This window comes from Mauremys reevesii, linkage group 3 (genome assembly GCF_016161935.1).
Source record: "Mauremys reevesii isolate NIE-2019 linkage group 3, ASM1616193v1, whole genome shotgun sequence".
In the NCBI taxonomy this organism is placed as follows: domain Eukaryota; kingdom Metazoa; phylum Chordata; order Testudines; family Geoemydidae; genus Mauremys; species Mauremys reevesii.
Genome location: NC_052625.1, coordinates 20501753 through 20522027, shown reverse-complemented (window position 1 = coordinate 20522027; position 20275 = coordinate 20501753). Strand labels below are relative to the sequence as shown.

General features: G+C 42.9%; 1 protein-coding gene across 4 annotated transcripts in view; it reads left to right on the top strand.

Annotated features, from left to right (window-relative positions):
- XPO1 (exportin 1) overlaps positions 1–12400 on the top strand; it is a 73188-nt gene extending 60788 nt beyond the window's left edge. For 3 of the 4 annotated variants that reach the window (XM_039530545.1, XM_039530544.1, XM_039530547.1), the window contains 7 exons: positions 671–777; positions 1579–1773; positions 6937–7105; positions 9838–9972; positions 10078–10237; positions 10319–10415; positions 11365–11511. In XM_039530545.1, coding sequence (XP_039386479.1) covers positions 671–777; positions 1579–1773; positions 6937–7105; positions 9838–9972; positions 10078–10237; positions 10319–10415; positions 11365–11511 — 1010 coding nt within the window. Of the gene's footprint in view, positions 1–670; positions 778–1578; positions 1774–6936; positions 7106–9837; positions 9973–10077; positions 10238–10318; positions 10416–11364 lie in introns of all 4 variants that reach the window. The other variant, XM_039530546.1, reaches the window with a different exon arrangement.
- Positions 12401–20275: the final 7875 nt, after the last annotated feature.

Genomic DNA, 20275 nt, shown 5'->3' with positions numbered 1-20275 from the left:
AAGTTATATTCTTGAAGCTCTATCTGTAGGGGTGAAGTGCTGGATTTGCAACTACTGGGTAATCCCATAGTTCTGGATCACACCTGTCTCAGGACTTAACATGGTTCTGACAAATGTCTGTAGGACTGTAAAGCAAGACCCACTCCAATCAATTGTAGATAGTGTGGAGGTCCTGCAACCTCTGGACAGATGATAGGGGGAGAGGACAACTAACTGGCCAATCATGTACATCTGCTCCTAGACAGTGTTTCATAGTATGTATAGGTTGGAAGGTGTAATGTAATAAAATCACAGCTGGAGGCTGTTTTGAGCATGTCTGCCTGCCATTGGTAGTATACTGTAGCAGATTAGCAGTTATATTGCACGGTCATAATCCCTTTGACTTGCTCTTGTGACATCATATGCCATAGATAGGGCAAAAGGAAGGAGACCAAAATACGTGGGGCATTGAGTGAAAAGGAAAGGAGATTAGAACTGATGTAATATTTTCCCAGTGAGAGACTACTTGGTGCATAGGATAGGCACATACAAAGAGCGTGAGCTGCTAAATGAAGTGTAGGATTGACAACAACTTGGCATAAAACTTCTGTGTAAAAAGTCAGTTTTCGTATATTCAAATATCAACAAACCCTTTTTAACTGAGTTGTAATAAAATTTAAAACCTTTTCAGGTGAAATGGTTACGAAACAACCTCTGATTAGAAGTATGAGGACAGTAAAAAGGGAAACTCTAAAACTAATTTCTGGTTGGGTGAGCAGGTCCAACGATCCTCAGATGGTAAGTGGATTTTTAAAGTAACTAGCAATATTCATAAATAAGTATCAGAGGGGTAGCGTGTTAGTCTGGATCTGAAAAAGCAGCAAAGAGTCCTGTGGCACCTTATAGACTAACCAGCGTATTGGAGCATGAGCTTTCGTGGGTGAATACCCACTTCGTCGGATGCATGTAGTGGAAATCTCCAGGGGCAGGTATATATGCAATCAAGAAGGGAAACTCTAAACTCTCTAGCCTGCTTCTTGCTTGCATATATACCTGCCCCTGGAGATTTCCACTACATGCATCCGACGAAGTGGGTATTTACCCACGAAAGCTCATGCTCCAATACGCTGGTTAGTCTATAAGGTGCCACAGGACTCTTTGCTGCATTCATAAATAAGACACTCTGGGAGAAATCTACATTTTTTACAGCAGAACAAAAATATAATTAACACTCGCTGCTTTTGTCATAGCAACTCATTTTCAGGAGACCCGAGTGAGATTTACATAATAAAGTGATATTGCAACAACTGTATGAGCTATAGCCGAGAGGATTTACTAGATTTAATAAATGGATCTACATGATCAATAATCTAAAACAATGATTACTAGGGTAGAAATAATTCTAAAGGGGTCACTGCTGGTTACAGGAAAAGTAATATGCATGTACATATTTGGCAAGCTCCTTTTTAAAAAATGCATTTAGGACCTAAATTATTTGTAGGTATCTAAAGTAACTCATACTCTGCTACAAAGCATTAATTATGCAATTATTGTAAACACTCTTTTAGTTATCTAACAATGTTCTGCTTTCTTTACCAGGTAGCTGAAAACTTTGTTCCTCCTTTGTTGGATGCAGTCCTCATTGATTACCAGAGAAATGTTCCAGCTGCTAGAGAACCTGAAGTACTCAGTACAATGGCTATCATTGTAAATAAATTGGGGGGACACATTACTGCTGAAATACCTCAGATATTTGATGCTGTTTTTGAATGCACGTTAAATATGATCAATAAGGTAAGTGGTAATCTTTTGTGTTTGGATACCTACAGTCTCCATAATACATCACATAAAACCAACCAAATAAGATATCCCAAGCAGAGAATCAGACATTCCACAAAGCCTACTAGGGAGTTGGCTATTGCTACTGATTATACAGATATGACCGTGATAGGTGATATTACAGCATTTCCCCAAGTATAGGAGCCAAGGACTATATTCACAAAGAAACGTAGGATATGTCTCTACAGCAATGTAAACCTAGGGTTGGTGGGACTTGCGTCAGCTGACCGGTGTCAGGGAACCCTGGGCTTCAGCATCTACACTGCATGTTAACCCTGAATTTTCTGACCTGTGCTTGAACTTAGGGCTCTGGCGCCCATGTTGCAGCACACAGACCCTATTCTATAGTGCCTAGCACACCCACCACCCTGTGTCAAAATTCTAGCACTGGGAATGTGGTGCATTGTGGGAAAATGCTACTTCCCACCCTGTTTCCAAACTGTGATGCTGCTGTTGATGAGATTCAGGTGCCCATAAGGAGCACACGAGTACATAAACTGCATAATAAGCTCCTTTGGTGGCTATCTCAGTAGAATGACTGCAGTCTCAGAAGGCTTTATACTGAATTACCATGTAGTCTCCAGCTCTAGGTTGAGTCACACTGGCAGGAAAATGCCCATGTACGCCTGTTCTAACGATAATGAGGACATCAGTCTCCATGACTGTCAAACTATTAAAATGAAACTTTACAATTCTTAATTTTTAAAATGGTATGTTCAGTTAAGGAGTTTTTGGTTGGTTAGTTTATTCTGAAATAAGATAAAATATAGTTTTCAGAGGAAAATGACACATGCACCTCATCCTGGCTGTTGCTTGCTGCGGAGCGATGAAGTGCCTCCACAGGAATTGGGGTGCAGTGTCCTCCAGCACCCTCCCAGGCATTCCTTATTCCTGCCCCTGTCACACCCTGGGAGACAGGGATAAGGGATCCCTGGAAGGCTGGGGGAAGTTTTTTGGTCTGGCTCCCACTCACTGCCCTCATAGTCCATGCTGCCTGGGCACCAGGAGCAAGAGACAGAGCGGACTCAGACCAAGCAGCTGCCCTGCAGGGAGGGGCAGCAGCAGAGCTCCTGGCTCAATACGGCCAGGGGAGGGCTAAACCCCAACATCCTGGCAGCCAGAAGCTGCCTCTTGCCTGTCACCTTTGCTCCCTGCAAGCTCCACACAGCAGCGAGGAGGAGCCAGAGCAGGAACTGCCACCACTGAGAGAAGGGCAGGAACAGGAAGCACGCTCAGCCAGGCAGTAATGGTGCAGCCACTGCGCTGGCTGTTTGCAGTGCTCCTACTCTGCCGCTGGGAACTCTGGGATACATCTGGAGGACTTCTGGGAGCCAAGTAAAGCCAGGGCCACGTGCACACAGGAAAGTAATAGGGCTTGGCCCCTAGGTTCTCCCTCCACTCTTGCAAGGTCCTGGGATCCTAGGTCCAAGCCCAAGGTTAGCACAATTGATGTGTGGGTGCAAGCAGGGAGTTAGGCTAGAGCCTGGGTTCAAACCCAGGCTTACATTGCTGTATAGACTTACCCTTCGGCATGATGCTGAGTGTCCTCATGCATCACTTTTTGGTGCCTAGAAAATCACTGGTATTCACAAAGCCTGAGTTAGGTGGCTTGGCTCCCTTTACAATGAATGGGGGGAGAGAGGCCCCTCAGAATGGGATTCACAAAAGCCAGGAGGCGCCTCCTAAGGTAGCCAGCGGGAGGTGTTAAACTGAGGGATATGTACTTAGCCTCGCCGCAGCTGGAGATAGGTGCCTGGGTCTAGGCTGTGGTAAGGCACCTCCCTCTGCTTGGGATTCTCAGCTGCAGACCCTCTCTTGGTGTTCGGTGCCTATGCTGTTTTTGTAAGTGGGGGGGGCTCCCTCAATTTTTCTCACTTGGGATCTGGGATATCCCCAGTTCAGGTCCTCCCACCATCATCTGAGGGGGAAAAGGGATTTGAACAGACATCTGCCACTTTTCAGAGATATGCCATAGCGACTCAGCTCGAAGATATTCTGATGTGTATGCTCCCTCAGTCTCTCCTGTGAAGCTGTTCCTCCTGTGAGTGCTCTAACCACCAGTCTATAGAGTCATTCTTATACTTCTACTCTCTTCAGCCCAATGGTGAACTGTTGCACTGTGCATAAATATTGAAAAGAATCATTAGGCCAAAGAGAGCAAGCATGAGTGTATCTATAGCAGGGGGTCAGCAACCTTCCAGAAGTGCTGCGCCGAGTCTCCATTTATTCACTCTAATTTAAGGTTTCACGTGCCAGTAATACATTTTAAAGTTTTTAGAAGGTCTCTTTCTATAAGTCTATAATATATAACTAAACTATTGTTGTATGTAAAGTAAATAAGGTTTTTAAAATGTTTAAGAAGCTTCATCTAAAATTAAATTAAAATGCAGAGCCCCCTGGACCGGTGGCCAGGACCTGGGCAGTGTGAGTGCCACTGAAAATCAGCTCGTGTGCTGCATTTGGCACAAGTGCCGTAGGTTGCCTACCCCGGTCTATAGCCTGGTGATTATCGTACTCGAGAGGTAGGGAGACCTAGGACCAGTTCTCCTGCTCCACAGTGGAACTCTGTCATCAGGGGAGACTAAAGAAACCCCTATTTCGGAATACCTTATTGCCTAGTGGCTAGATCACTCACTTAAGCAGCAATTCTTGTTCAAATCCCTTCTCCCTGTCAGTGGGGAGAGAGAGTGGCTTGAACCAGTGGTCTCTCACATCTCCGGTGAGTACCCTAACCAGTGGGCTAAAAGTTATGAGGGAGGGTCTCCTCTTCCCAACTACTGGCTGTTTTTATGCAAGCTCACCTATAGGGATTCAATGTAGTAAGTTAGGGCTGAGCACGCTTATTGGATCGGGCCCCCAGAGAGAAGCTAAGTTGAGGAACACTTACTTTCTCCCAGTTTGTGCATTGCTCTGAGTCTTAGGCATCCAGACTTCTAGCATGAGGCTGTACAACACATGCTCAGAGGCAGAAACATAGACACCTAGGGAATATTTACTGCAATAATTCAAGTGCCAAATGATTTCAGGTGCCTACAGGGTTCAGAGGCCATTAACTGGGGTTTTGTGAATCAGTTGGGCCTGATTCTGGGACTTAAGGGCATAAGTGCTTTTGTGAATCCAGCCCCAAATGTCAACACATTGGGGTTCTCAATTTTTTTTTCATAGTGACCCCCATCTGAATAGTGTCTTGTGGACCACCTCCCTCCTTTTTTAAATTATTTAACATTCCTGCAGCAAGTGCTTATGTGGTAAAGAAATTAAGAAAGTATTGATTTTATTTCAAGTCCCTAATGAGCTTACTTTTTTTTGAACATAGGTGCCTTAATGTGGATTTACACATCTCACTTTTAGCCTCCCAAGACTGAAATTTTTGATTAATGATCTGGCTTTTTGAAAGGGAACTTGCAATTAAGAGCTTATAAGTCTGTACAGCAGGAAGCTAGTAGGAGTCAGCCTTATGACATTTTAGGTTCCTGTAGATCACAGTTGGGAACCCACGGCATTAAACTTCCAAAGACTTCTAAATAAGAACTACTTGCTAGTCCTCCATTTTTGGAAGCTAAGAAAAACAACTTATCCTTAGAGCAGTTATATGGTAAAATACCTTGTGTGATTTAAATCCTTATGGTATAACCTATAGTGATATGTACATAATTTCATAACATTTGAAATGTCAGAGTGAGAAGCACTATTAGAAAGGTAGTATACAAAGTAAGAAATGGCCAGAAATAATTCCCAAAATATCAACACCAGAGTTGGTGCTGTTTCTGAGCCACACATCAGGTTACCTCTTTGTGGATTGTGACAAGACTTACGTTACTAATGAAAACTTCTTGTCAAAAGCAACTAAGGTTTTGATACTCATGGAACTGGAATATTGTCCCAGCTCTTCCTTCAGCTGTCAGGTGAATAAGACTCCAGTCATAATTTTGTAATTACTAGCCCTTGAATCTTTGTGAAAAGTGATACCCCATTGTGAGAAAATACAGTAATTCATTGTATGAGCCACAGATTGTTAACCTGCTCCTAGGGGTCTTGTTTATTTAGTAGCTTATAAACGCTAGAGAGCTTTTTTTCTAAGAGGAAAAACATACTTTGGAGTCATGCTATCCTCAGACCTGTTTCTAGAATATTGCCTGAACATTTCTCCAATTTTTTTTAAATTGTAACTGTGTTTATCATGTTCTTACAAACTGTTCCAAAGTCCTTTTATTCTCCTTTATGGTTTTCATATTTCTCTAAGCATGCAGGAAGAGATTGTGTGGTTTGGAGTTAACAATTAGGCCTAAATGGCTGTCCCCTTTTTTCCTGATAGGCAAAAAGAAGAAAAATTCAGGGAAACTTGTTTCATCTTGTGGGAGGAAGTGTGTGTGTGGGGTGGGGGGGACAGTTTTCAAACCCTGTAGAGCCTGAGCATCAGTGTAATCAGGTTCCATCCACGTGGAATCCAGAGCACCTTGGAAGAGGGTCTGCTCCTCTACTCTACTCTGGTCTTCCCAATGGCATTTACCATTGGCTTCCTCCTGCACCCTTCTCCTCATGTTCATGTATACTAGTGAACAATGTAGCTTCCACCAGATTTGAAGGGAGCATGCTATGTAAAGTAACTGCCTTGTGGCTACACCAAACATGTAACCTCACAAAATAGTAGCGGTTGTACGGTGGGATTCTAATGGGCTCCTGGTGCTATAAGGCAAGCATATTGTGAAACTTCCCCCTTCTGCTGCATCCTTTCTGCCCCTTTTCTGTTCTGCAAAGTGTCTGACTCTTGTATTTTACTGTTGTATACAAACTTAAGTGGTATGTGAATGGCTTGCACAGTTCTTACATGTTAACTAGAAGAACTTTGGCTTGACTGATGATTCAATTTGATAATCTTATGTTCTGATGAGTTAATCAGACTCTAAGTCAAAAAGCATTGCAGTGAGTCCATATACTGTCCTGAAATTGTTAATATTTCCTTATATAATAATTTTTTAAAAGGAAAAAGGCTGTCCTGGGTTGAAAAGCTGCTGCTGTTTCTGCTACTGGGTCAGATTTTTGTTATGGTGATAGCTAGTGGTGTGTACTATAGCTGCTTAAGGAACTTGGAATTTCATTATGTATTTCTCTTTTTAGGACTTTGAAGAGTATCCTGAACATAGAACAAACTTTTTCTTGCTACTCCAAGCAGTAAATTCTCATTGCTTTCCAGCATTCCTGGCCATTCCACCTGCACAGTTCAAACTTGTTTTGGATTCTATTATTTGGGCTTTCAAACACACAATGAGAAATGTTGCAGATACAGGTGAATAGAGTTCTACTGTATTTTTAAACTTATAAACTTGAATATAGCCAGTTAATAGGTCTGAATTTTATATTTTGAGGGAGTATGTGATATGTAGATCAACTTAGGGAAATATATATTTGTGGAGGTGGTATTGCTATATTGTATCAATATTTTCCATTAGTCATTATTTTCACAGGCTTCTGCTGTCTGTCTAGGTGTATAAAGCTAAAATATTTGAATGCAAGTGTCCTACAGCCAGGAGAGGGTACCTGTTATTGTTGCTCCCCTTGCTGGCTTCCTTTCCTTTCCTGTAGCTCCCCACCCTTCAACAAGAAGGAAACCCCAATAGGAGGCATCCATATTGGGACTAGAAGGGAGTTCCTCAGAAAGGGGGAGATGTCTGGAGATGCTGGTGCAGGCCATCCGACTATCTTCAAATACACTGGAAAACTAACAAATGTTATACCAATATAATAAAAACCAGCAGGATCTTATTAAGAGGGATAAGGCAAAGATGCCACATTTATTGTAAATATAATAAGGCAAAAAATAAAAGCAAACAAGGTTGTTTTACTACTTATTCCTATCACTACTTATTACACACACACACACACACTCTTCATTCACACAATCATCCATTCAGGTTCTGTATAGGTGTTATAGTTACCAGCTTAGAAGTTGCTCATGCCAAGTTACTGGCCAGGTATCTTGGTCATGAGGATGGAGCCGAGTCTGTGTCAGATGCACCTGATGCTCTTGGAGGTTGGCAGCAGAACCAGGGACTCAAAGTCCGGAGTTTTTAGAGTCCATTTTTATAGGAATTAATTCCTGTGTTAGTCTATGGGAACTGTTTCATCCTGCTGTTGTTGGCTCAATTAGCAGATGGCACATTCCTTCCAGGTGTTGGGAGTGGATCCCAGTTTACCCTCCGGGGGTTGTCTGGTGGTCCACTTGACACATTCTTCAGCCGATGGATCCTTTCCAGGCTGGCACCTCCCTAACCATTCACGTACATCAAACATTCATCAACATACATTCCATATCTTAACTATATTTTAATTTACTGTCTCCACCACTTTTGGGGTATGTGTTAATTCCTATGAGATTCCCGGCCCTGTAATCACGGAGGGTGAGAGTCTGTTTGTTTACATTGTATCAGTTACATCTTAAGGCTAGCATAGTGTTTACTTCAAGAACAAAGTCAATTAACTTGTTTGTAAGTTTCACATAGTAATAGAGTATCTTTCACAGGACAGATACAATCAGTGTTTTCTGCAGACAGGAGCTTACAAGTTTTAACATAAGAACTTAAAAGATTTTTGTACTTGGTGAACCTGGGGGGATTTTTGTACTTGGTGAACCGGGGGGGTCACTGTCACTTGGGGGAATCAGTTAGTACCTTCTTTAATATCCCTACACAGACCTTAGACTTCTCCCCCATTTTAGGCAATGCAGCCTGTTGTATAGAGAGAGGGGCAAGGTCTGATGAGCTTATCTGTTGTTAAATAAGTATCTAACTATAGGGTTGTTCTCCAAATTGTTGCCGAACAGTAGTGATGGAGGGAGCTTGGTGTTTGCCATTTTTGTAATGTTAATGATGATGATTGGTAGTAGAGCTGAATGGGAAACCAATTTTCAGTTCTGCAAAAACTACTTAATTTTCAGAAATTTTATTATCCCAAATTGGAACAAAAAGCCAAAAACTTAGAAAAAATTTGCAGAACTGAAATCATATAATGTTTTGTTTTGGAAGAACAAAATGTGGTGATTGCAAAATGAAATATGCTGTCCGAGGTCCCCAGCTGTCTGTCTGGTCACTGCAGCAGAACCAGGACCCTGAAAAGTCATGGCTGCTGTGGATTGAAAATGACAGGAGTCTAGTCAATTTTCAGGGCAGCAGTGAAACTGACAAGAACTGTCATTTCCAGTCTTAGCTGCCATGGCTTCCAAGGTTCCTGGCTCCGCTGCAGCCTGGCATGTGGGGAGGTCCTTGGTAGTCCAACTGACAGGGAGCCAGGGAGTGCCAGCTCTGAGAGTTCCAGGAGTTGAGGTTTCCAGCCCTTCTTCAACCTTATGGTGAATTAAAGGGGAGCCTGAGTGCCAGCTGGGCCACAGCCCGCCTGGTGGTTTGCTGAGGAGCTTGGGAGCAGGGGATCCTATAGCTGCTCAACTCCCAGAGTCAGGAATCTGCCTGGCCCCAGAAGTCTAGAAGCCAGGGGGTCCTTTCCCTCTAGGAAAGTGCCTGGCAGGTTGCCCAAGAGCTGTGGACCCTAAAAGCCTGGTCTCAGCAGATCACCAGATGGACTGTGGAGAAGCCAAGCGGGGAGATTGCAGGAAATCTGGATTTCTTTGGAAGTTTGACTAAATCTAACCATTTCTGCAAAACATTTAGATATCAGCAAATTCCAACAAAAAAATTTTTAGGCGTTTCTAGTCAGCTTTACTTGACCTGCTTTTATGTGATTATTGCAATTAAATATACGCTATCACAGCAAAGGTATCACTTAAGTGGACGATTTTTGTTTGGTAAGGGCCTGAGGTGCTGATAATTAGTAAACATAACAAATCCACAAAAATATGGTAGCTACTTGAAGAAATTCCTGGAAAATCTTTCCATATTGGTTCGCATAGTTCTGTCTAGGTCAGACTTCTCTTTGCACAAATCTGAACTTGATTATATGTAATTTTTTCCGGAAAGGAAAGCTAATGGAAAAGATTTTGGTCATTTTCACCCTTTTGCTTTCTTTCAGGTCTTCAGATACTTTATACTCTATTACAAAACGTTGCACAAGAAGAGGCTGCTGCTCAGAGTTTTTATCAGACTTATTTCTGTGACATTCTTCAGCATATTTTTTCTGTTGTAACAGACACTTCACATACTGCTGGTAAGAGTGTGCTTGAGGTTGAGGGAAACAGTACAGCAATCATTTAAACAATAAAGGAATTTATTTTGAGTAACAAGTAATTTCATTTCTGTTTTACATATGCAGGTTTGACAATGCATGCATCAATTCTTGCATACATGTTCAATTTAGTAGAAGAAGGAAAAATAAGTACACCTTTAAACCCTGGAAATCCATTGAACAACCAAATGTTTATTCAGGAATATGTTGCTAATCTTCTTAAATCTGCATTTCCTCATCTGCAAGAGTAAGTGTGCTGTGTCTGTTAAAAAATTTTTTAGCATGGTTCTTGTGTTTCCCATGTACTAATTGGTATTTTTACTCTTAGTGCACAGGTTAAGCTATTTGTAACAGGACTCTTCAGTTTAAATCAGGATATTCCTGCTTTCAAGGAACACCTTAGGGATTTCCTGGTCCAAATTAAGGTATGTTTAGAATGTTAGCGTAAATTTTAAATGACTGTTGAATGTGGTGTTCAAAACGGAAGAGGCTGGTTCACTTATGAAAAGTCATGCAACAGGTCAGCGTGTTTTTATAATTCACCATCTCAGAGTTGTAGGGCCACAGTCTTGACTATTGGCCACTTCAGTAAGGGTGCAGAGAAATGCCTGTTGCCTTAGACTACTTAGACCGAGAGAATGGATTGATGCACCTTATGGATTTCTATGCAGCTGTGAATCTTTCCAAACTGGGAGATGTGTAGTAAGCCCATTTTTAAATAGAGGCCATATTGCAATCCTGGTTTTGGAATAATTCCATAGTTTAAGGCCAGAAGGGACCATTAGATCTTCTAGCCTGATCCTCCTGTATATCACAGGCTATTATATTTCACCCAGTTTCCCCTATATTTAACTTGGGATAGCCAAAGCATTTCAGTCCTCAGGAGCCTAAACTTTTTTGTTTTTTGTATCTCCTAGAGTCAGGATTCCATTCTATTTCCTTTTAAAAAAATAGAAATAAAAGTTGGCATTCAAGAGATAATTAAAGGAAGGAATGTCCCTCAGTAAAGTATCTTAAATAGAATTACAATGTAGATTCAAGTTCTAACATTTTGATGTTGTAATGCCTACATTTCAATGGGACCCCAAATACTGACCACTCAAAAGATGAGGCTGGTATCCCCACCCGCAGCAGCTAGTGAAAATGCAAATATCATGCAGGGTGCGACTACATTCATTATAATGATTTAGGCTTTAGTGGCAACAACTGTTGCATAAGAAAATTATTTTTAAAAAATTCTGGTTCTGACAGTCAAGTGTGAAATTGATTTTTCATATTTATATATAAAATGTCTGGGTTTTGGAAACTTCTTACATTTTATTCTTGGATTTCAAAACACTTACATTGAACTAACTAAACTACTTATTTGTGTAGGAATTTGCAGGTGAAGACACATCTGATTTATTCCTGGAAGAAAGAGAAACAGCCCTTCGACAGGCTCAGGAGGAGAAACATAAGCTTCAGATGTCTGTACCTGGCATCCTTAATCCACATGAAATTCCTGAGGAAATGTGTGATTAAAATGCATAAAACCAGTTATGCAGTTTTCTTTCTGTACAGCTGCTTTGTTGTGGTAGAAGAAAACAGCACTTGGATATTGACCAAAATGATGCCAATTTGTAAATTAAAATGTCACCTAGTGGCCCTTTTTCTTATGTGTTTTTTGTATAAGAAATTTTCTGTGAAATATCCTTCCATTGTTTAAGCTTTTGTTTTGGTCATCTTTATTTAGATTTGCATGAAGTTGAGAATTAAGGCATTTTAAAAGAAAATACTTCATGCCCATTTTGTGGCTACGGGGAAAAGAGAGGTAAAACATACCTTGTTAAGTCTATTTCAAAATTACACATTTTTCCTGTGAAAGTATCAATTTTTAATGAGGGGATCATTTTCTTTCTAACCTGCCCTGCAGTCTAGAAGAAAAGATAATGAGTAAAACATACTGAGTTGATTGTTAAGCAGAGGAGTATAGTGCTGCATTACCTGAACAGTTAGCAGCTTTTGGACTGAATGGTAAGGCTAGGCTACATGTATTTACAAGTAATATGACAAGTTTGCAGCAAGATCATGTGCATATCATCCCACTGTAAAGCAACTTCAAAAGAGTATGGGAACACAGTACAGTTAGTTATTTTTACACAGTTCTTTTGTTTTTGTGTGTGTGCTGTCGCTTTGTCGACAACAGCTTTTTGTTTTCCTCAATGAGGAGTGTTGCTCATTTGTGAGCCTTCATTAACTCGAAGTGAAATGGTTAAAATATTTATCCTGTTAGAATAGGCTGCATCTTTTTAACAACTCATAAAAAGAGAACTCTGGCTTTTGAGATGACTTATACTAATTTACATTGTTTACCATGCTGTAGTGCTTTAAGAACACTACCTAAAAGCAAAATAAAATTGGTTTACATTTATTTTCCTTCTTTTGGCTTATCTTTTATTGGATAAAATGCAGTGATCACATCAATGTTTGTATAGAAAAAAGAATCTCATAAGAGGTAGATGAGTATCAGGCTAGATAAATGCTCCTGTAACTTCAATGACAAACTTTAACCTGCAAGAGCTCTTCAAGAAGAGCTTACACTTGTGTTTTTCAGTTCAGAAATTCAAAATGAGATGCCTGATTTTCTGACTAGGCTAGCATCAGCAGGTCTGAACAATATTAAACTATTTTTCACCTATATTTGTAGTTTAATGCCTTTCAAAGGTATATGAAGTAGTGAAACCAAAGGAAGAAGACTGACACTTTGATTTGACATCCTAGCTTCCCCTCTCTAGCATTTCTCCTTCGCCATCTAACAAAGGCATATGTCAGTCCAAACTATTGATGTTTTGATTCTTGGAACAGCTTGCATTCCTCTGGTCTGCAGTCTTAGGACTGTCACAATGATACTAAAATACAACATTCATGTGAAGTTGTAAAGGAAATGAGGTTAGTTGATTAGTGTGATCCTTTTTTATATAAAATTTGAATACTGTAGTTACTTTTTTGTATTGTGCATTTATTCTCAAATCAAATTAAAGTTCATTAGCAGGTGTCTACGTAGAACATACTCAACCAAAATGTTTGTGGGTGTGGGCATTTTCCCCACAGTTGTGCTTAAGCACATATCTGCTTGCTTGATTCCTTTGCCTAGTACTAATAAAGGCAGATCCATACCTGTCTGCAGAACATTTGGCAGCACAAACGCTGTCAATCTGAGCCTTTAATGCTGGAGGGGGGCAATACCAAGACCAGTCAGTATTCAGTGATTTTCAAACCTCTTGTGTCCTGGAACATGATATAACTTTGTTAGGTTGAGCCATAAGACTCTCAACTCCATACTGGCTGTAGCGCAGCTATTGCACTCCCCCTTTATGCGGACATTTCTTCAGAGAAGGGGCTACATTAATATCCATAATGAATGTAATTTTGTCACCCACTAATTGAGCATATGCTGCAACAAGCAGATAAAATATTTCAGTTTCTAAATAGAAGTAATGATGTAGAAGAATCTAAGGTAAAGCTTATTTGAAATGGATAAGTTGAACTACTTGTACATACTCTGTTCTGAGTCGGTTGTAATTTAAGAGCGCTAGGCAGTGAGAACTCATTGAAGACTTATGCGCAGCAGAAATCAAATAGACAAAATACGATCTATTAAAATGGAGAAGATTCAGGAAGTATTCTGTAAAGTGATTGTATCACATGAATGCCCCATTCTTCTGGTCAACAAAGAGCAGAAATAAGAAGGGTCATGAAACTAGATGGAGGTAAGAAGTGCCTTCTACATGAAATTTAAAATAACTCAGCCTATTTAATGAAAAGAAAAATATAATACTTCTAGAGAGGTTATGGAGAGAGGTCATCTTTCCATAATCTCTCTAGTTAAGGTTGAAACAACTCCCCCATTATAAAGTTGATTTCTCATACACAGCTTGATTTATTTTTCTCAAGTTAAATTGATGTTTCTCGGACCGCATCCTACCATGATAATTTTTATTTAAATTGGGGCTCAGCAAATAGCTATTTTATTATTTGAATTAACATTTTGGAGCAGCTGAAACTTAAAAATGTTTTTGGATTCATTCTAACTTGGAGGTTCCTTTTAACCTAGAAACCTCACAATGGTCTTACTCACTGTGTCTTCCTGAATATTGGTGCCTTGCACTCTGCAGACTTAATGGATCTATGAAGATGCATGCCTGTTTCCAAATACATGGAACTCTGCATGCTGTAAAAAATTGCACTTTGTCATCCAGGTATGATGTACTTATCCATGCAAGAAAACAAGTTCATGGAGGATAGGTCCATCAATGGTTATTAGCTCAAGATGGCCAGGGACAGAACCCCATGCTTCTGGTGTCCTTCAACCTCTGACTGCCAGAAGCTGTGACTGGATGGGAGGATGGATCACTTGAAATTGCCCTGTTCTTTCCCTCTGAAGCATCTGGCACTGTTCTTCAAAATTGCAAATTTTCTATTGTGTGTATACATACATACATTTTTCGTGATAATATTCACAAAGCTTGTCATCGCTCAAATTTTTTACTTCAAGTTAATTGGTTGGTAATTTACGTGAGATAGTTAACATACTTGTAAAGACTGGTGTGGACACTCCCTAAATGTTCATTCCAGGCTACCATAAAATGTTTAGTATGTTTTACAGCAAAATTCTGTTCCAAAAGCTTTTTTGGGTGGTGGTCTAACATACAAACTGATAATATTCAGTGTCTGTTAATTTGTTAAGGACTTTGATCTAATTTCCAATAAGGTTTTAAGATTTACACAGAAAACTCTGGAAATACTCATTTTGACAGAAGGCCGAAGGGATGTGGCCCACCAGTGTTGGGCAGTAGACAGCAAGACTTTAGCTGCCAGTTCCTGCACAGAGTACAGAACTAGAAGAAAAATATTGCAAGTAGTGCCTTGATAAAATGCAGAAAGGGCAAAAGAAGTAAGAACCTGTCAGGGATCAATTAGAATACCATACTGAGTCATGGTCACAAAAATGACCCATTTGGAGAATTCACAAGGATTTAATTCTAGCTTGTGAACAGTATGAGATACTTCAGCCACTCTTCTCTTCATGGGAATAAAGGAGGCAGCTCAGACTTTTCTGGAGCTTGGTCACACATTTTTTTTCTTTCAGATTCTTGTTTTCCAGACATGCAGATGGGAGTGCTGAACCATCTGCTCTATCATACCCATTTGCAATTCTGCTTTGAAAGCTGATTTGAGCTGCAATGAGGAAAATACTCCTCTCTTTCCAACCCCTGGCCTCCCTCAATTAGGAGCTGAAATTTGATAGTTCTGGATTCCCATGGTATTCCTTCATTTCTGAGGTTGATGCAGCAGCAGCATCCTTATTAAAGGATTGGGCCCAGATCCTCAAAGGCTCCTTTAACTGGGTCAAGTTTGGTCACTTGAAAATTGAGGCACTCAAAATCACTAGTCCCTTTAGAAAAATCTTAATTTATGCACTTCATTTCTATCTGCAAATAGTGTGAAGAAATAATTAACCTTTTTCTGTAAAGTTGAAAGTGCATCAACAAAACTGAGTGACTTCTTAGGAAGTTGGTGATCTAATGGAGAAGCTAGAAAATAAAACATGATTTGGGATGAAAGCAAGGGTGTTGCAACTTGGGAATTAAGGTCCCTGGAGAGGAAACGTTCATAGGTTACACTCATGGTTTACTCCCAGTTGAAGTTCTGAGATTCTGTACAGCAGGAAAGAACTGGTGAGTTCCTTGAAGAGTTATCGCAACAGTTGTTGGATGATTACAGTGAAAATATCTGGTGCTGTCAGGGCTTCCTGTGGCTTTTTCTTTTTTCAATCTGGCCTGCAAATTTATTTTGCCACCAGTACTGTCCCAACCTTTAAAAAACAAAAAAAAAACCTCATTCCAAATTGTTCCTTGTGATATTAATGTGAATGAACAGTGCATTCTTCTTTGTGTGTTTGCAAATATCCATTCCAATGTAGGTGTATGTGCCCTGAGCACAGCTGCTGGAATTTTTTCCCCTTGTGGTATCCGTCAGGTTGGCTCTAGCACCCTCTGGTGCTTCATGCTCATAACATTGGTATAAGGGGCCCTGCCAACCTTATGCCCCCCTCAGTTCCTTCTTACTGCCTGTGACTGTTGTTGGAACTGCTCTTGTTTGCTTTGGCAAACTCCCCAGTGTTTTTCGCTATTTCTCTATTTTTCTAGTGTATACAGTTTAAAGTTGTGATAGTCAGTTTTTAGTTATATTGTAGTTGGACTCCTCACTTAGTTAACAAAGTTTGTCTGCTCCCCAATGCAGGACATTCCTTGATCACTGGGCTTCAAGCCCTGTGCTTCCTGAAGCCACTGAGTGACCCACTTTCGAGCTGTCTCAAGTGCTTGTGGGAGTCTCATAAAAAGCACTGCTGCCAGATCTGCAGGGACTTCAAACCTTCCACAAAAAAGGATTGGTAGGCGAGATTGAAGGTCCTTTTCATGGAGGCAGCCCTGAGATCCATTTCAGAGCCGAGTCACTCCAATCACCTTAGCTTTGGTGCAGAGTACTCCTGCCAGTCACGAATCTCAGCACCAGTCCCCATCGCCAATGCCAAAGAAGAAACACAAAGTAGCCGTAAAGAAGTCATTCTTCGAGTGCTTGCTCATGTCCATTCTATATTAGGTGTGTGTGCTCGCCACGTGCACTGATGCCACAATTTTTTCCCTTAGTATCTGTAGGGGACTGGCTCTAGTACCGTCTGGAGTGGCACCCACATGGCATGATACAAGGGGCGCTGTTGGCTCCCCCCACCCTCCGTTCCTTCTTGCTGCCAGCAACGGTGCTAGAACATCTGCTGCATCGGCTAACGTTTTGTTCTTGTGAACTTTGAAATCTTAGTTAAACCCTTAGTAGTAGTTTTCAACTCTTTGTTAGTCCCGAATGGTACTCAGCCAGGGGACGTGGCATGCCCTCGTCCCCAGGCTTTAAGGCCTATGCCTGTCAGTGATCCACATACCAGCTGCCTAAGGTGCTTAGGTGAGGGGCACATAAGTGACAAATGCCTTATCTGCAAGTCCTTTAAACCTAGGACAAAGGAGCACAATATCCATCTAAGAGTGCTCCTAATGGAGTCAGCACTCACTCCAGCACCAGAGCAGCAGTCTGACTCCACACTGAGCACTGTGGCCTCCATGTGCAGTGCTCCTCCAGCGCCGTCCACGAGCAAGCACCAGTCTCCCCAGGGCCGGTGCAAGGATGTTTTGCGCCCTAGGGGGAACTTCCACCTTGTGCCCCCCGCGCCCCTGCCCTGTTGTGCCCCCCCCGGCGGCAGCTCCCCCCCGCCCCAGCTCACCCCTGCTCCATGCATGAGCACCCTGAGCATGCCGTCGCTGCTTCACTTCTCCCGCCTCCCAGGCTTGCAGTGCCTAAGCTGATTGGCACCACAAGCCTGGGAGGCAGGAGAAGTGAAGCAGACATGGTGTGCTCGGGGAGGAGGCAGGGCAGGGGTGAACTGGGGTGGGGAGTTTCCCTTCGTGCTGCCTCCTCCCCCCCTTACTTGCTGCAGGCGGACCTCCCCGCGCTCCCCTGCCCCAGCTCCCTCTGCCTAAATGCCGGCGGCGACCAGGATGGCCGAAGATCCGGCCGCCGCGGTCGCTGCCGAAGAAAATGGCGCCCCCAAATCCCAGTGCCCTAGGCGACCGCCTAGGTCGCCTAAATGGTTGCACTGGCCCTGATTCTTCCTCTGGTCATGAAGCCAAAGAAGAATGTGAAGGGATAGTCACCTAAGTTGAATGGACATGAGCAGGCACTGGAAGAAGAAAAGACAAGTTACCTTTTCCATAACTGGTGTTCTTTGAGATGTGTTGCTCATGTCTATCCACAACCTGCCCTCCTTTCCCAGGAAGGAACGGAGGGTTGGGAGGAACCAGCGGTGCCCTGTATACTGTGACATGTGCACGCCACTCAAGGGGGCGCCGGAGCCAGTCGCTTACAGATATTGCTGAGGGAAAGACTTCTCGCTCTGGTGCACATGGCGAGCACACAAACCTAATATGGAATGGACGTGAGCAAAACATCTCGAAGAACACCAATTACGGAAAAGGGTACCTGTCTTTTTTCCAACTGTGGGGGACTCCCCAGATAGACGTGTTTGGTACCCAAAGCAACAGGAATGCCACCAGTTCTGCTCTCTGCAAGGCCACAGCCTGGGGTCTCTTACGGATGCCTTCCTGCTATCATGGATAGTTGATTTGTGTTACGCTTTTCTTCCTATCCCACTAATGCACAAGGTTCTGATGAAGATCAAATGGTACTGGGCATGAGTCATTCTCATAGCTCATGTATGGCCCAGGCAACATTGGTTCACTACCCATCTCTGTGGAGGCCCTGCTTCTGCTTCCGCTATACCCAGACCTGATCTCCTGAGACCACAGTCAGCTGCTCCACCCAAACCTCAGCTCTCTTCATCTAAGTCTGGATGCTTCTTGGCTGAATCCGGAGGAGCAAGCATGCTTTGAGCAAGTCTAAAGTTTGGTTAGGCGGTAGGAAACCCTCCACCAGGACCACTTACTTCCAAAAATGGAAGCAGTTCTCCATCTGGCCTTCCCAGCTCAGACTTCTACCTGTGCAATCTTTGTTGCAGTCTATATTAGAGTACCTTTTGCATCTGAAACAAAGCCTCTAGCTATTTCTTCAAAGTCCACCTAGCAGCAATTTTGGCCTTCCAGCACCTGGGCGATCTCTGGTCTGTCTTTTCACACGAGATGGTTATCCATTTCCTTAAAAAGGCCTAGAGAGGTTATACACTGCTCAAGTGAGAGATCCTATTTCTTCCTGGGACCTGAACTTCATCTTATTGAAGCTTATGGGTCCCTGTTTTATCCACTGGTAATGTGCTTGCTGGTTCACCACTCTTGGAAAGTGGCCTTTTTAGTGGCCATCGCCTCAGCCAGAAGGGTATCCGAAATTCATGCCCTCATATCAGCACCCCATATATGATCTTCTTTAAGGAAAAGGTGCAGCTGTATCCACACCCATCTTTCCTTCCGAAAGTGATTTTTGCAGTTCCACTGCAGTCAAGCAATCTTCCTACCAGTGTTCTTCCCGAAACTGCATCTGAACAGGGAGGAGCAACATCCGACACGCTGGATGTTAGATGAGCCCTGGCGTTCTATATACACAGGACCAAGCTGTTTCACAGATCAACTCTGCTATTCATAGCAATAGCAGAGAGGATGAAAGGCCTTCCTCTCTTCTTAGAGTGCTCGCTCATGTCGATTCCTTTCTAGCGATCCCCATAGGGCTGGCTGTGGTGCCCTCTGAAGTGCTGTGCTCATGCCACGGTATATCAGGTGCCGCCGGCCCTACATCCTCTCAGTTCCTTCTTACTACCCATGGTAGTCAGTCGGAGCGCCTTTCTTGCTTAGTAAGAGCTAGCAGTTGTCTACCATTCTGAACTTCATGCCTTAAGGCTGTTATACGTAATGCTAATCTTAAGTAGTTGTAGTTGTTGTGTGTGTTAGTTAGGGTCTCAGCGGGACTTTGCCCCAGGTGCAGCACGTCCCAGTCTCCCAGGTTTAAGCCCTGCTTGGACTGCAGCAGGCCTATACCTGTGAGTGACCCTCACAGCAGCTGCCTTAAGTGCCTGGGGGAGTCGCACGTTAAGGAGTGGTGCCAGATCTGCAAAAACTTTCGGCCTCACACCCCAAAGGAGCAGGACATCTGCCTCAGGGCTCTTCTGATGGACTCCACCCTCCACCTGGTTTCTGAGCCATCCAGGCAGGTTGTGCAGAATGCCACGGCCTCCATGCATAGCGCATCGCTGGTACCTGGCTCCTTCTGGCACCGTTCTCCATCACCGGTGCCAAAGAAGAAGGCCAACAAGCTCTCCTGGCACCAAGCAAGAAGGCCCAAGGTCATCAATCAAGGGACCCAGGCTTCCCTCCAGGCTGTTCCGGAGTCATGAGATTGTGCCTCCCTGGTTGGGGTGCCAAGCCCCCTTAAAGGTCTGCCACTGACTCCTGGCACTTCTGCTTGCACCTTCATCATCCCAAGCTCCCTCGGCACAGAGAGAGCACAGGTTTCCACCTGCTCCGCTGACAACCCCAGTGCTGCAGGATCCAGCTAAATTTCTCCAAGAGGGCAAGCCTGCCATTAAGACCCCTCAGGGGAGAGGGGAACAATGCCAGTCGCTGGACAGGAGGCATCAATCTTCAACACCGCATTGGGGATCCTGGTGCAGATCCCCATTGTGTCACGGGTCTCCTAGTTGAGCTCCCAGATCCCCACGGCTCTATTCTCTGGCACAGAGTCAATTCCTGGGCAA